General features: G+C 41.1%; 2 protein-coding genes across 3 annotated transcripts in view; one reads left to right on the plus strand and one right to left on the minus strand.

The window, feature by feature from the left end:
• The first annotated feature begins 2140 nt into the window (after positions 1 to 2140).
• LOC128980425 (cytochrome c oxidase assembly factor 6 homolog) lies at positions 2141 to 3946 on the plus strand. 2 transcript variants are annotated; one of them, XM_054398903.1, is made up of 3 exons: positions 2141 to 2153; positions 2292 to 2448; positions 3546 to 3946. In XM_054398903.1, the coding sequence occupies exons 2-3, from the start codon at positions 2305 to 2307 to the stop codon at positions 3639 to 3641; spliced, it is 240 nt and encodes a 79-aa protein (XP_054254878.1). In that variant the 5' UTR covers positions 2141 to 2153; positions 2292 to 2304; the 3' UTR covers positions 3642 to 3946. The 2 variants fall into 2 exon arrangements, with proteins under 2 accessions (XP_054254878.1, XP_054254886.1); XM_054398911.1 differs by lacking the exon at positions 2141 to 2153 and having other exon boundaries at positions 2290 to 2448; positions 3546 to 3641; positions 3754 to 3946.
• A 768-nt stretch (positions 3947 to 4714) lies between these two features.
• TARBP1 (TAR (HIV-1) RNA binding protein 1) overlaps positions 4715 to 14835 on the minus strand; it is a 44527-nt gene continuing 34406 nt past the window's right edge. Inside the window, exons 24-30 of the mRNA XM_054394895.1 lie at positions 12298 to 12494; positions 11710 to 11791; positions 10918 to 11089; positions 9320 to 9511; positions 8235 to 8359; positions 6134 to 6270; positions 4715 to 5021 (exon numbers count right to left, since the gene is read on the minus strand). Coding sequence (XP_054250870.1) covers positions 4856 to 5021; positions 6134 to 6270; positions 8235 to 8359; positions 9320 to 9511; positions 10918 to 11089; positions 11710 to 11791; positions 12298 to 12494 — 1071 coding nt within the window. The 3' untranslated portion in view covers positions 4715 to 4855. The remainder of the gene's footprint in view (positions 5022 to 6133; positions 6271 to 8234; positions 8360 to 9319; positions 9512 to 10917; positions 11090 to 11709; positions 11792 to 12297; positions 12495 to 14835) is intronic.

A 14835-nucleotide genomic window follows, 5' to 3' on the forward strand; every position in this document is an offset into this window, starting at 1 on the left:
GAAGAGTTAGCAAGAACAGGCAAAAAACAGTCTGAGAACTGAACTACTGTATAAACTCCACCACTGACTTCAATGTATTGGTGGCAAGAGTTTCAGTGGGAGACAGGCACCTTTAACATCTGTCTCACTAAATGGAAATGTAATTCAGAGGCTTCAAATGTGGCAACCAGCACACCTAACAAATCTGGCATTTTTTCAGTCTCTCATCTTTCTAGATCATTTGCCTCTACCTGGCTATTATAAATATCCCATTTATTACTTACTGGACACATTTCCCAAAAGTAAAAAACTAAAGACAGGTACTTAGAATACACTAACTAACAAAACAAAACAAAAATCTACCTCTTTGTGATAGCAGTTTAACCAAATGGAAGTATTTCCATTAAAAATGTATTATATTTTTTCCCTGTTTATGCACTTTCCAAAATCAGATCACTATATTTCCATAATATACATCACACAGAGTTACTTACAACTGTATCCAGTAAGTATTTCTTGGGATACAGGCCACTAAATAACAAACCATTTATAAAAAATATCTCAGAAGTGTTATATAATTATATATAACCACATTGTACCCTCTGTTTTGTTAATGCAATAATTGACACTATACACACCATAAATTTTGAAATCTAAACCACAACTAACATTTCCTATTATCACATTTCAGTCTTGAGATGCAACATTAATTTTCCTTTCAATGTTCATGCTTGTAAAAGCTTACTTTGCAAAAGCCTGAGCACAAAAGGGTCATAAGTAAACGACTATATAAATTTACTTCTATATTAATTCAACAGGAAAACATAATTGAAATTCTACTTTTGTTGTGACTTCTAACTCACCTTAAAAGTCCTGTTCTATTAGAAATTAAATTACTGCATTTCTATCTCTTACCTTAGCAAACAGAAGGTGTTTAAACAAATAGGCAAGGATGAGGACATGGACAGTGTTGTAAACCATATACCATATGCTAATTTTGCACTCATTTTGCTCAAAAAAACCCAATCCTTGAACAAATCCCCTCCAGATTTGCCTAATTTGCAGGGTCCTCTGCTGAAGAAGTACAAATCTTTGGTCTTCTCTTAAAATACCTTTTTTTGTTGAGACAAGTGAGCCACCAAGAATCATTACCACATGTTGAGGAAGAAGTGCTGCTCAAATGTAGCTCAACAGATACACCTGCTCCCCAACCTGGCTGCAAAGTGGCCTCACACATCAGAAGGACCACTAGTTATCGACCTTACCTAGTTACTGGCTTTACCTTCCTGGTAAAGCCACTGGTCTGAGGGCTGCCAAAGGCTCTGCACCCTGCAGACTTAGGCTCTTCCTAGGTGCCAAAACGTCACCCTTCCCAAAATTGCAATGTGTTACTCTGGTGATACATGCCGTAGCTTTTACAACTGCTCTGTATTTCCAGCCGACCAGTGAGTAATAGGAAGAATACCAATTCCTCGCCCACAGGGACTAGGCCACCAAATCCCAAATAAAATAATGAAACAGTGTTCGCTCCTGGATGCTATTTGCAAGCACTTCAGGTTTCATGCCTGGTGTTGCTGCTAGACTGAGCTCCCTAGGTAGCCACCCATCCAGCCTCCAGGCTTCAGGTATCATTTACTCATCTTTGCTACAGGGAATTTTTTCTTTCTTCAGGGTAAATCAGTCCTTCCTAGTTTTGTGTTTGTTTTTTTTTTTTTTAATCAGATTGACTTAGTGACTAAATCTGTCATATAAAACCTTTCCAACGTGTTTTTATAAACGCACCGAATTGTGTGCAAGCCAGCGAAAACAATTATCCCTGGGGTCTAAAACATGCCTTTCGCAAACCCACGGCTCTCCCTCCTTCGACCTCAGGGAGAAGGCTCCCTCCACGCCGGAAACGCCTGCAGGAGGAACCGCTGCGGACAGGAGCATTTGCAGAGCTCCGTGACCAGGACTAGTCCGGCCCAGCCGGCTGGGAGGAAGGGACTGCTCCCTCTCTACGGCGACCACGGCCCCAGCCGCAAAGCTGACCAAGCTGCCCCCCCCACCGACAATCCCACACTGGCGGCGGCGCTGCGCCTGCGCACTAGGAAAAGCGTCGCGCCCCTCCTCTCCAGCGCGGCCGCTTCCGCCACCGGGGCTGTGACCTTCGCCGCGGAGGCTGAGCCGGTCGGGTGAGTGTTCTGTGGAGCCTTTCCGCTGGTGAGCCGTGCTGGTCGGGCACCCCCTATTCCCGGCGCCTTAGGGCCGCGGGCAGGGCGGTGAGGGCTTGCAGCCGGCTCGGCCCGTGGACGGCCACCGTTTGTGTGCAGGTTGGTAGCGAAGATGTCGGCGCCAACGATGGAAGAGAGGAAGGCCTGCTGGGGGGCCCGGGACGAGTTCTGGCAGTGCTTGGATAGGCACGCGGACGATGCATCCAAGTGCGAGAAGCTGCGGCTGTCCTTTGAGTCACGGTGTCCGCAGCAGTGGGTGAGCAGCCGCCGCTCAGTACTCGGCCTCTCAAAGCCCATGCTAAACGAGCAGGGCGTTGAATTGCACAAGTAATTACATGTGTCTTGTTAACGGTGGCAACTGCCGCTTCTTGGATCGCCGAGCCTGTGCGGTCTTACACTTCAGGGTGAACCCTGCACTTAGTGTAACTTGGTCTGCATGCTTACGGTCTTCCTGGGAAAGGAAAACTCCTAAGCGGGCCTGTGGAATGTGAACAATAGGGGAAAATACATCATGGAAAGGAAAACACAGTCTCAAAGTTCCAAATAAATATGCAGCTGTACAAGCATGCAGGCTTATTAACGTTCTGAAAGATACTCTGAAGCTTTTAGAAGTGCACAGGAATTACTAGAGAAGGAAGGTTCACACAGAAGGGAGATGACATGCAGGGCTTGCAGGTGCAAGACTCAGATACGATGCTTTCCTGTGCATAGAAATTACCTTCTAGATGCAGTACAATTTCACAGTAAACCACCTGCTTACACATAACTCACGAGCTTTGTGGTTTCCTAAGCTCAGCTGTAATTTCAAACTTTTTTCACAGGCATTGGCCTTTAGTAACAGTAGCTTCTAGGGGCAGAACAGTTCCTGTTTGAGCTAGTGGACTGAAGTTAGTTAAGAAAAACGCAAGTACACAGAGAGTTGCTGTATTGCTTACACTTCAAACATTGCAGTCATGTCATCTCTAGCAATGATGCATGCATATCAGTGGCTCTAGGTGATGAGTTCAGAGGTCATGTGGTCTAATACTACAAAAAAAGCAGCTAAACTCATCTTTGCATTACAAATAACATTTGTTCATATCAGTGAAAACAGCAAAGCAAGTAGACTGCTTTTATTAGGTGTTCATAGAAGTAATGGAATTGTTATGACGAACTAAAGTCCACTTTCAACACATTAAACTTAGAAGAACTAAATATGCTCCACTCCTTAGTCTTCAACAGAGCAAGAAACTCTTATATTAAGTTAAAATCCTCAAGTTCAGTGATCAAAAACTGTTTTATTCCTTAGTTTTATGAACAAAGCCCCTTCCTCCACTAGTTCTTCTGATGAACATATTTTTTCTTTTTAAACAGGTTAAATATTTTGACAAAAGAAGAGACTTTTTGAAATATAAAAGGAAGCTTGAAACAGAAGGGTATCATCCTCCAGAAGCTGCAGGAAAGTCTTAGGTACTTTGCTTTCAAAATAAATCTGGTGAGAATAACTGGAAGGAAGAAGCATGAGAAAGCAACAGAAAGTGCCTGAGCCCAAGAACTGGTCTTCTGTCTCCCTGAAATGCAGGCTGCTGTTCTTGTTGCAAGGTCTTGTGTCTCTACTGCAAAAAAGATAGTCATGGACAGCTTTTTCATGAGTGTAAGTCAAAGATGAAAGAAATACGCTGCAGGGCTGTTCACAATCTAAGGTTTTGAATGGGTAATTAGTCAACTTGACAGGAAGAAATTATTATTTAATGGTATAATGTACATATTCTAATGAGAACAATAAATTTTTTTTCAATAAGTGAACCACCTTTTCATTAAAAACACACAGTCCATTCCCACTTCCCTTCCTTGTCAAAAGGAGGTGGTGGTATGTCGTTTACAAAGTATTTTAAAGTACAAAAGACTTTTAACTCAAAAGACCTAAAGCATCTTGTGCATGTGATACATAAATTTACATATTTTGAGTATGCTTGTTTTTTGTAAGCAGTAGAAACTTCTTTTTATGTAGGAATTTTTTGCATTTGAAGTAACTATTTCCGTCAGCACCTCTGCTAGAAGTATGGCAGGTATTGAACAGGATGCCCACATTATGACCTTTTATTAAGTGTTTCTGATTACCGTACTGGTGCAACTCCTTTTAAAGATACAGACTGGTTACAGCAGGATTAGTAAACTTGACTGTGGAAGGCATTTAAACAAGGGGCAGAATTTAATGCAATAATATAAATACATAATTTCTGCAAGTCAGAATTCAATATAGTATATGTAGATGCTGGAGGCATTGAATACTTTGGCTACTGTAAATTTTTATTGTCCTTTATTGTCCTTATAGGAAGGCACTGCTTCACTGTCAGGCGTGATCATCACGATTTAAGTAACTGCAGTAGTAGTAATCCTATGCTTTGAGTTCAGGATTGTTCACAGTACTATTCTTATGTTCTAATAGTAGAAAAATCACACATACCATATGCAATATAAATAGTATTTATTTCCAATGCAACAATTTTATTTAAAGAGGTAAAGTATAAAGGCATTTAAAAGTCAGTCCAAACACTATAGAGAAGAAAACATGCAAAACTTAAGAATCCTCATTCACCCTGAGTTTGCATCTCATGTATTCAGAATTTCATGCTGTAGCACCATAGGAAGGCACATACTGTAAGGCACAAAGCTCTTGGCAGTTACATTTGTTGTTTTTGCTTGATCACTTGTTGCCTTGTGTACTCCCAGATCAGTAGAGCTCCACTTACATGAACATTGAGTGATCGAATAATACCCTGCTGAGGTATTTCCACACAGACATCCAGATGGTGGATGAGATTTGCTGGGATTCCTTCATGTTCATTTCTAGAAAAGAAGCAGCAGTCACTTTTATCTGAGAAAAGATGATATTCCAGAAAGCAGGAGATGCTTCACATCAGCATCCAAATACCCTTTGACAAATGGTCTCTCTGCCCTCCATATAACTGATGAGGACAAGAAATGATTTTATGTTTTAAAAACAGTGATACAAATAAACACTTGAGGTAGGAAAACTGCTAGGGCACTTCATGTTTAGTTCACTGGTCCAGCAGCAGCTGCATACCCAATACAAGGGCTCCCTCTCGGCCTTTATTTTGAAACTCCCTATATAGCAAAATAAACCACAGCATGAAGCTGCTGTCTGGCAGGGAAGCTCAACTGCCAAGCACAACATTTTGTAAGGTATGAGGGAATGTCAAGACTGATCGAAGCCTTGGAACTGGAAGCGTTTCACCTCTTCAGAATGAGCACACCAGAAGATACCAAATATTATCGGTAATTAAAGCTATGGTTTTAATTAGAAGAGAATGAAGTGATTATGAGAACTAAATTCTGAAAATAAGCTACATATGAAAAGGTCGAAACCCAGGTATTTCTGCCTATGTTGTCATAAAAGGATAGGCAGGCCATCCCTCCTGGTCTCAGTGGCTCTGCAATTCCAATAGTTTTCTGACTTCAGGCACTTCCTTCGAGATTTTAGGGCAGGCCTTTTGTCACATCTGAAGTGATTATAGGAACTGATTATTGCTTTTCTCTGAAGTCATTCCAGCCTATGATTGCACTGCAAAAATTTGATAACTTCATCTGGTGTCATTCTTAATTTTTAAAGCATATCCCAGCTTTGCATGCTCCCATTCCAGTCCTCCTCACCAAATTAAGCAGGACCAATGGGCAGACCTCCTTGCTAAGCTCACCATAGCCTACATGGCTACACATACAGGGCCACATATTAAAGTGAACAGATGATGGTCTATCACACCTGGAAAACTATAATCCATGCTGTTGCTACCTCCACCCATTGAAAAAGAATCGTAGTGTAACCACTTCCTATTTTAAATCCACCTTTACTAGTGTCAGTTGGTCATCATATGACCAAACTCAGACTAGCAAAAGAGATGGACTGCAAGAGGTAGATTTATAGAAAGGTGTGTTCTTACCCCAGCAATAATAGTGACTTCTCTGGAAAGCAGTATTCTGTAAGATCAAAACTTTTAGCTGTCTGCTCCACACCAATAATAGTGTAGCCTTCTGTTTTTTTCTGCTGTAAATAATCAACAAGCTGAGATGGTTTCACCTGTCCATAAAAAGTAGAAATAAATATTTAAATATCACCATTTGTAAGCTTCTTACTCTAAAAATACTGAGTTTACTTGGACAGTTTTTAAGATTAATTACTTTTATCCTCCAAAACTCTGTCCACATACATTGGTAATGTCACAAAAATGTACTCCATGAATACAATGAATGATAGCTTTTAAGCTTTTGACAGCTACAAGCCTTACATCTGAATGTGAAAGAATCACTTTGTAGGGACAAGGTACATGGTTGTTGTAGGGTGCTCCAAACTCACCTTTCCCCCGCCTCCATCTGTGGAAGTTTGAGTGGGGGAAGACAAAAGGCACAAAATTCTTTTTCCCTCCCACTGTGGGCTTGAGCAGGGAAAGGTAAAAAAGGCCTTTCCTCCCGCTGGGAGCTAAAGTCCCTCATGTGTATTCATTCATGGGGAAGCCTGCGCTGGGATCTGGAATTGTGATTAATGGGTTCTTTGCACCCAGCATATATTGGCACTGGACACATTGTCTAGGGAAATCTTAAATAGAGTGACCAGAAAGTGATCTTGGACTTGGTTTTGGGACTTGTTTTGGACTCACTAGATTCACAGTGAAATTGGAGAGATTAGCCTGCAGCACCCAAACCTGTACACCCTGGGTTCCTGCTCCCTACCTCATGCTGGAGCGACCCTGCCTGCCATAAACTGTGGCTGTTCTCTGGAAACACGCCAGCAGTATGGCTTCTCTTATGCTGCTAAGGCAGCGCTGCTTCACGAGATTTGCCTCGTGGGAGCCATGACTAAGGACTCTGACTTTCGTGGGTCCCTTTTCTTTGGATTTATGCCGCATGATCCACAAATTGGATTAAAAAGTTTGCGGTTCTGGAGGCTGCCGCCACAGAGAGATCCAGGGACCATCTCCAAGTTCCTACTCTGCCCTCCTGAGTAAAATCTGGCACTCTCGGCTTATTCCTAAGGTCCTGGTTTGCCTCTGATTTTATAAGTGGGGTAAAGCTGTTTTGTGGCTTAGACTTTTCCATTTTCTGAATTCTTTAAATTGTACTAAAGTTGTCCATAAACATCCTTGTGGAATTCCCAAATGAACAGAACCTGTAAATAAAATTGAACCAGTTTTGTACATAATTTTGGGGCAGGGTTTTCAGGAAAATAAAGATAACTTTATTTTTATAATTCCCGCCTTGTTAAGTTATTCCCAGTCAAAACAATGTTTCTTATTTAACCTGGAATTCTTTTCTAAAACAACAGCCAGTAGTGAACCTGAGCTGGCTTAAGTGCCTGCCTTAAAACTTGTGACACTTTGCATTGAAGAATTTCTTAGTTGCTTTCATCTTACTCTCTAAACTGTTTATTTGTAGTCAATGCAAATTTCTTCATGCAACAGAAGCCCTATCACCAGTACACTTCTGTACAGAGATTAGGCACAAGAACATGTGTCCATCAGCATTCAGGCAAAACACACTACAGCTATCCTGAGGAAAATTTTGATTTGGGTGGAAAACAAAATAATAAAAACTTGTACTGAATTCTTCAGGTGACATAAAGCTGATCTTGAAAAACTGATTATTTATAAAATATTACAAACATTTTCTACCGATTATTAAATGGAGATTGAAACCCTCATTTTTAAAAATTAGATAATAGGTTCTAAAAGTTTAGCACAAGTTGGCTTCAGGCAAACTCAAAGATCATCCCCTCAAAGTTACCAAAGGCAATGGATTGAGCAAGACAAATGTTCAACTTTTAATAAACAAACATTCAATTCCAATACTTCACTATGAAACAAATTAAGATGTAACTATGACAGCTTAAAAGCATTTTAAAAGTTCTTTTTTATGAGATTGACTCAAACTTTATATCAAAACACTCAAGATCAAATCTCAGAGATGCCAATGGGTGTCTGTTGAATTAAAAGTTCATTTTTGCAAGCTAAAAGACTGAACTATGCATCTGATGAACTCAAGATTCACCTCAACAAGAGGGAGCCACTGCTCTGCAGAAACACTAAGATGCTGAAATTGCTTATCCTGTATGTAATGAAGACTGCCGACAACTAGTGCAGATGCCCCAAATATTTCACTTGTACGACATAAACCTACAAACAGAAGAATTAATGTTATTTTTGTGTAGAAAATAAACAAGACAGAATATTTTAGCAAGTGAAAAGGACAAGAGTAATGGTTACTTTAATCCTCAGTTTTTTATCAGTTTCAGGTGCTTCTTAGATCTGTTCCAAGCCACACCTTGTTTGATGTAATTTATCAGAAAAAAAAAGTATTTTGTAAAAGAGTAAAATTAGAAAAGCACTGTGTTTGACAACATACTTCTACAATACTAATTACACAAAGCAATGGTTCAGTGTATGAGCCTCAGCAGGGGTGGATGGACAAACATGGTTAAGCTCCAAATCCAGTACCTGTTAAATGAAAGCCTCAAGAGAATGACACAGCACTACAGTGCAGACAGCACCAACTTGTGGGCTTACGTTTCATTAAGTCTCACCACAGTTATTTAAACTGCTGCCAACAGCAATCACAATGCAATGAAGTATTTGCAGGATTTATTAAATCACAGCGTGCATCATGTTGTGAAGGAGTACTTAATCAGCAACGGGCACTTTCCTGTTCAACAGTCATGACTAAGTCTACAACATTTGGTTTAATTGTTAGAGAAAAAAAAAGTAAAAGCAGATTGTTTCCTTTAACTGTATACATGGCTGAAAAACTCAGCTAACAAGGAATATAAAAATAGTAACAAACTGAGCATGATTTACAGCAAAGTTATATTTAATTAACATCTGCTACATGCAAATACTTCTTTTTCCCTTTAAAATGCAACTACTGAAGACTTCCCTGAAGCAGGTAGTATTTCTTTTGGTTATCAGTTTTTTTTTCAGGATAATGATGTTGGAGTATATCCTGATGTTCAGGATAATTATTGGAGTAACACTTGAATAATTTTCAAATTATCAACACAAGATGAAATTAATTCCTATTATCAAAGTGGGCTCAAAGGCCAACTTACAAAAAGTTTTAAAATGTGCAATCGACCTTACCTCCTAAATTGGTAGGTTTATCAATAAGTGAAGCCACCACAATCAGTCTGCTGTTTGATTTACCAAGTTTAGCAGCACGATCCTGAAATACCATTTCCGGGTCCAAACCAGGAGTACTGTTTTTCCAGGGTATAATCTTTTTCTGAACATCAGTCCATTCTGTCTGGCTAGTTGTTTCAGCTGAATTTGAACCTGTGAAAACAAGCTGCAATCATATGGATATGCCAGCAGTAGTAAAAACTACTGCTTCAGTAAAGAAGACTATCTAAATGGTAATACTGTAGACACCATTATATGGATTGAGAGCAGAGCTGCAGAGAAGGCCTTTGGGGTGCTGGTGGATGAAAAACTGTGTATGAACCTGCAATGTGCACTCAGAGCCCCAAAAAAACAATAGCATCCTGGGCTGCATCAAAAGAAGAGTAAAAAACAGATCGAGGGAGGTGGTTTCCCCTGTCTGCCCTGCTCTCACAAGACCCTACCTGGAATACTGCATACAGCTCTGGAGTCCTCAGCACAAGACAGACATGGACCTGCTTGAGGGGGTCCAGAAGAGGGCAACAAAGATGTCAGCAGGCTAAAACACCATCCCTAAAGCTGAGAGACATGAGGTTGTTCAGCCTGGAGAAGAATAGGCTCTGGGGATACCTTATAGTGGCTTATAGGGAGTAGTAAAGGGTACTTGAAGGAGACCTACAGGAAAGATGTGGAAGGTCTCTATAAGGGAATTTAAAGATGTGACAAGGGGTAACAGTTTTGAACTACAAGATGGTTTACTTAGGTTAGATACTAGGAAAAAATTCTTTACTGAGGGTGTGGCAAGACACTGGAAAGTGTTGCCTAGAGAAGCTGCAGATGCCCCCTGCCTGGACATCTTCCAGACCAGTGTTACAGTTTGTTACTTTAGCCTAGATCCTGACTGCAAAGACTGAAAGTAAAATGAATTACCATTGGATGTAAAAGGAAAAATAATGATAAGGTCTATATAATTCATTGGATTGCTAATGGGGACATAGTGTAGAGGCATAAACAGTTCTTTCTCTTTTCTTCTTCTGTCACTTCTGCTTGCAAATTCTCTCTCTCTCTCTTCCATGGCCTTGCCAGGGTATCTCTCTTTTGACTACAGTGTGAGGTAACGGGAAGAAGGGAGTGAGTGTGGGAGAAGGCGAATGGTCCCCCTGGTTTCTGTGTTATTTAGAAATTGTAAAAAAAATTATATATATAGTAAATATATTCTATATTTTGTACATATTCATTGCATTTCATATTTCTAGATTTTAGTTTGCTTGTAAATACGGCTTCATTTGCTTCCATCCCAGTCTGGTGATTTTATTTTTGTGTGGTAATTTCAACCCACCACATCCAGGTAGGATAGAGTTTTGAGTAGCTTGGTCTAGAGGAAAGTGTCCATGCCCATGGTCTTTAAGGTCCCTTCCAACCTGAACCATTCTATGATTAGTCATCTATTATTATTTTACAGTATATACTCTCTTCACATAAATACAAGTCTTCTTCAGATGAAAAATGCAGAGATCAGATTGAATACAGAAGCATACATCTACTACAAATAATTATAATACAGACTAGCTATATTTTACCCATGTCTTGCTGAGACCAGTCACTTGGTTTCAGATCACGAAGTTCTGTTCGAGAATGATACCACTGAAATGCTGGTGGCAAAGAAACATCAGTGAACTTGTCAAATTTAGAGAGTGAGATCCATTCATCTTCAGCAAGTTCCGAAAGGCGGGGTAGAGTGTGAAATATTGTCTGCAATATAACACCATGTTATTAGAAGAGCACCACTTAAAGCAAGCAAAACAGAGAATAAATTAGTCTCTGGTAGTTTTACTGCATATGTTTAATCTAGCATTCAGTGATTTTAATGCTAGGTTTCTTCCAACTGGATGCACTCTGTGATTCTGTGTGTTTATTCAGCTGTTAGTTATTTTAAGCTATAGCAGAAAGGATAGCTGAAAAAGATACTCTAGAAATTACACATCTATATCCTGGTTGCATCAATCAATCCAGTTAAGCAACCTCAAGTTACTTCTAAAAATAGGAGTTACTTCTAAAAATCCTAACAAACGTTATGCAGTTAAGTAGATACTCTTCAGTTATTCTAAGTAACATTCCCAGCCATAAACATAACACCTGATGAACTCCCAAATAGATGGGCAGCTTCATCACATACACCTCTTCTTATAAGACTGATGTTTTTAACACAGTAATATTTAGAGAATCAAGCTGCATCCTTAGCTTGAAAGTGAAGCAATTCTTAAGAATTTTGGATGAGTAGTAGTTGATCACTCAGCCTGCATAAGAATACAGAAAGATAAAAATACAGTTGCCAAAACAAATACAATGATGAGCGACAGTCTTGGACTTGCCTCTAGACTATAATCCTGAAGTGGATGAAATGTTGCAAAGAAGAAGTGATCCTGGATTCGCTGCCAGTTCCTTTTAGCATTCCTGCAATTACAGAAGGTAAGGCAACATGCACAAAAAAGGCAACATACTGGATTTCTTTTTCATTGTCAAACTGGCATAAGACAACCTGATTGTATTTAATATATGCTTTATGGTGAAGAAAATACTCCAGCAATTAAGGAGCCGTTGAAAAAAACCCGAACACTAAAACCAAATAAAAAGCTCCCAAACAACCAAACACCAGCACTCAGGAAATAAGTTTTATTTCTGTTTTAAGAAAGACCATAACACATCTCCAAATTCTATTACTGACAAAAGCAAGTTTGTGAAGAACAACTATCTCATCTAGGCCTCTGAAAGAAACTGAATACTAGCCTATGGTTCAGTGAAAACTTTTAGCTGTCAAAACCCATCCCCCGAAGAACAGCAGTTAAAAAAACCCCATAAACCCCCACAGAAATTATCAAGCACTGTTTTCAAAAATTGGACTTGCTGCAAATGGCTCAGAAGGACAATACTAAGCTGCATATCAGAAGAATGTTACAAACCCTGTGCCGTGCATATTTTCCACTTGTTGAAGGCTAGATTCAATAACTGGTGTCAGAGCTTCAAATTCTTCCACATGCAGCATTCTGCACATACTCCATATTTTTTTAAGGGCAATTAACGCATAAAGTCGAACACTGAAATTATGGTTAAAGCACCACTGCAGAACAACTATAAGGGCTTTCTTCAAAGCTGGCTTCTAAAAAACAAAGATAAAAAAAAAGTTTCTTTATGTTAAATCTTAATATTCACAAGTAACAAAGAGTGGCACAAGAAACAGTGGATTCCTCAAATAGCAGCTTTTCAGGAAGTCCAAAGGTTTAACAATACACCTATGTGCAAATACAGGCTTTGGAACACGGTCCCACTTTTATTCCTTCCTTCTCACCAGGGTGCAAGCCTACAGCCCCAATTGTGTTTTGAAAATGTATTAATTTGCTTTACAAATAATTATTCTGCATACACAGATACCTATAACGACTTCCGATTCTTTAGCACTTAGATCTTTGATCTTGCAAATGCATGCAAACAGTAAAATTAAACAACAGAAATGCCTGGATTTCTATACATGATTCTATACATGATTCTAAACAGGATTGCTATAGATGTGAAGTAGATGCTCTGATCATGTCCAGAGAAGGGAAATGAAGCTAAGATCATGATAGGCCAGGGAACATGTCTTATGAGGAGTAGCTAAGGCAACTGGGATCATTTAGCCTGGAGAAAATGAGACTGAAGAGTGACCTCATTGCTCTCTAAAACTACCTGAAAGGAGGCTATAGTGAGGTAAGCGTTGGTAAAGGACAGCTAGAACGGGGGGTATATAAGGAAGCTGCCCAAGCAGCAAGAGATCTGGTTCATAATCACCTGAAAGTGTTCAAGTCCATGGGACCCAACGGGATACACCCACAGGTACTGAAAGAACTGGCAGATGAGGTTGCTAAACCCCTCTTTATTATATTCCAAAAGTCCTGGCAGTCTGGGGAAGTCCCCACCGACTGGAAAAGTGGAAACGTAACTCCCATTTTCAAAAAGGGTAAGAAGGAAGAACCAGAGAACTACAGGCCAGTCAGTTTCACCTCTGTGCCCGGTAAGATCATGGAGCAGATCCTCCTGGAGGCACTACTGAGACAGAAGAATAGTGAAGAGGTGATTTGGTACAGTCAGCATGGCTTCACCAAGGGCAAATCCTGCCTGACAAACCTGGTGGCCTTCTATGAATAGGTCACAACATTAATAGATGAGGAGCGAGCGACTGATGTTATTTACCTGGACCTGAGCAAAGCCTTTGATGCTGTCCTGCACCACATCCTGGGCTCCAAACTGGTGACACATGGGCTTGATGGGTGGACCACGAGATGGATAAAGAACTGGCTTGATGGATGCACCCAAAGAGTGGCTACTAATGGCTCCATGTCCCAGTGGAGGCCAGTGACAAGCAGAGTCCCTCAGGGATCAGTGCTGGGACCAGTCTTGTTCAACATCTTTGTTGGTGACATGGACAGTGGCATTGAGTGCACCCTCAGCAAGCTGTGTGGTGCAGCAGACACACTGGAGGGAAGGGATGGCATCCAGAGGGACCTTGACAGGCTGGAGAGGTGGGCACAAGCCAGGCTCATGAGGTTCAACAAGACCAAGTGCAGGGTCCTGCAGCTGAGTTTGAGCAATCCCAGGCAACAATATAGACTGGGCAGTGACTGGCTTGAGAGCAGCCCTGAGGAGAGGGACTTGGGGGTGCTGGTGGATGAGAAGCTCAACATGAGCTGTCAATGTGCACTTGCAGCCCAGAAAGCCAACCAGATCCTGGGCTGCATCAGGAGAAATGTGGCCAGCAGGTCAAGGGAGGTGATTCTCCCCCTCTACTCAGCTCTGGTGAGACCCCACCTGGAGTACTGCATCCAGTTCTGGAGCCCCTATTACAAGAGGGATCTGGAAGTGCTGGAACGTGTCCAGAGAAGGGCCACCAGGATGATCAGAGGGCTGGAGCACCTCTCCTGTGAGGACAGACTGAGAGAGTTGGTGGTGTTCCGTCTGGAGAGGAGAAGGCTCCGAGGTGACCTTCTTGTGGCCTTCCAGTATCTGAAGGGGGCCTACAAGAAAGCTGGGGAGGGACTTTTTAGGATATCAGGTAGTGACTGGACTAAGGGGAATGGACAAAGCTGGAAGTGGGGAGATTCAGGCTGGATGTGAGGAAGAAGTTCTTCCCCATGAGAGTGGTGAGAGCCTGGAATGGGTTGTCCAGGGAGGTGGTTGAGGCCCCATCCCTGGAGGTGTTTAAGGCCAGGCTGGATGAGGCTCTGGCCAGCCTGATCTAGTGTGAGGTGTCCCTGCCCATGGCAGGGAGGTTGGAACTAGATGATCATTGTGGTCCCTTCCAACCCTGACTGATTCTATGATTCTAAATTCTCCCTAGTATCAAGTGACAGAAGGAGAGAAGATGGCCTCAAACTGCACCAGGGGAGGTTTAAGTTGGGTATTAGGAAAAATTTCTTTACTGAAAGCATGGTCAGGCATTGGAATAGGCTTCCCAGGTAGGTGAT

The sequence above is a fragment of the Indicator indicator genome, chromosome 2 (assembly GCF_027791375.1).
Source record: "Indicator indicator isolate 239-I01 chromosome 2, UM_Iind_1.1, whole genome shotgun sequence".
NCBI lineage: Eukaryota > Metazoa > Chordata > Aves > Piciformes > Indicatoridae > Indicator > Indicator indicator.

Bases quoted from the DNA above. Each gene is read 5' to 3' on its own strand.
- LOC128980425 (XM_054398903.1), top strand. From the start codon at position 2,305: ATGTCGGCGCCAACGATGGAAGAGAGGAAGGCCTGCTGGGGGGCCCGG. The intron at 2,449-3,545 runs GTGAGCAGCCGC...CTTTTTAAACAG, and splicing joins CACGGTGTCCGCAGCAGTGG to GTTAAATATTTTGACAAAAG.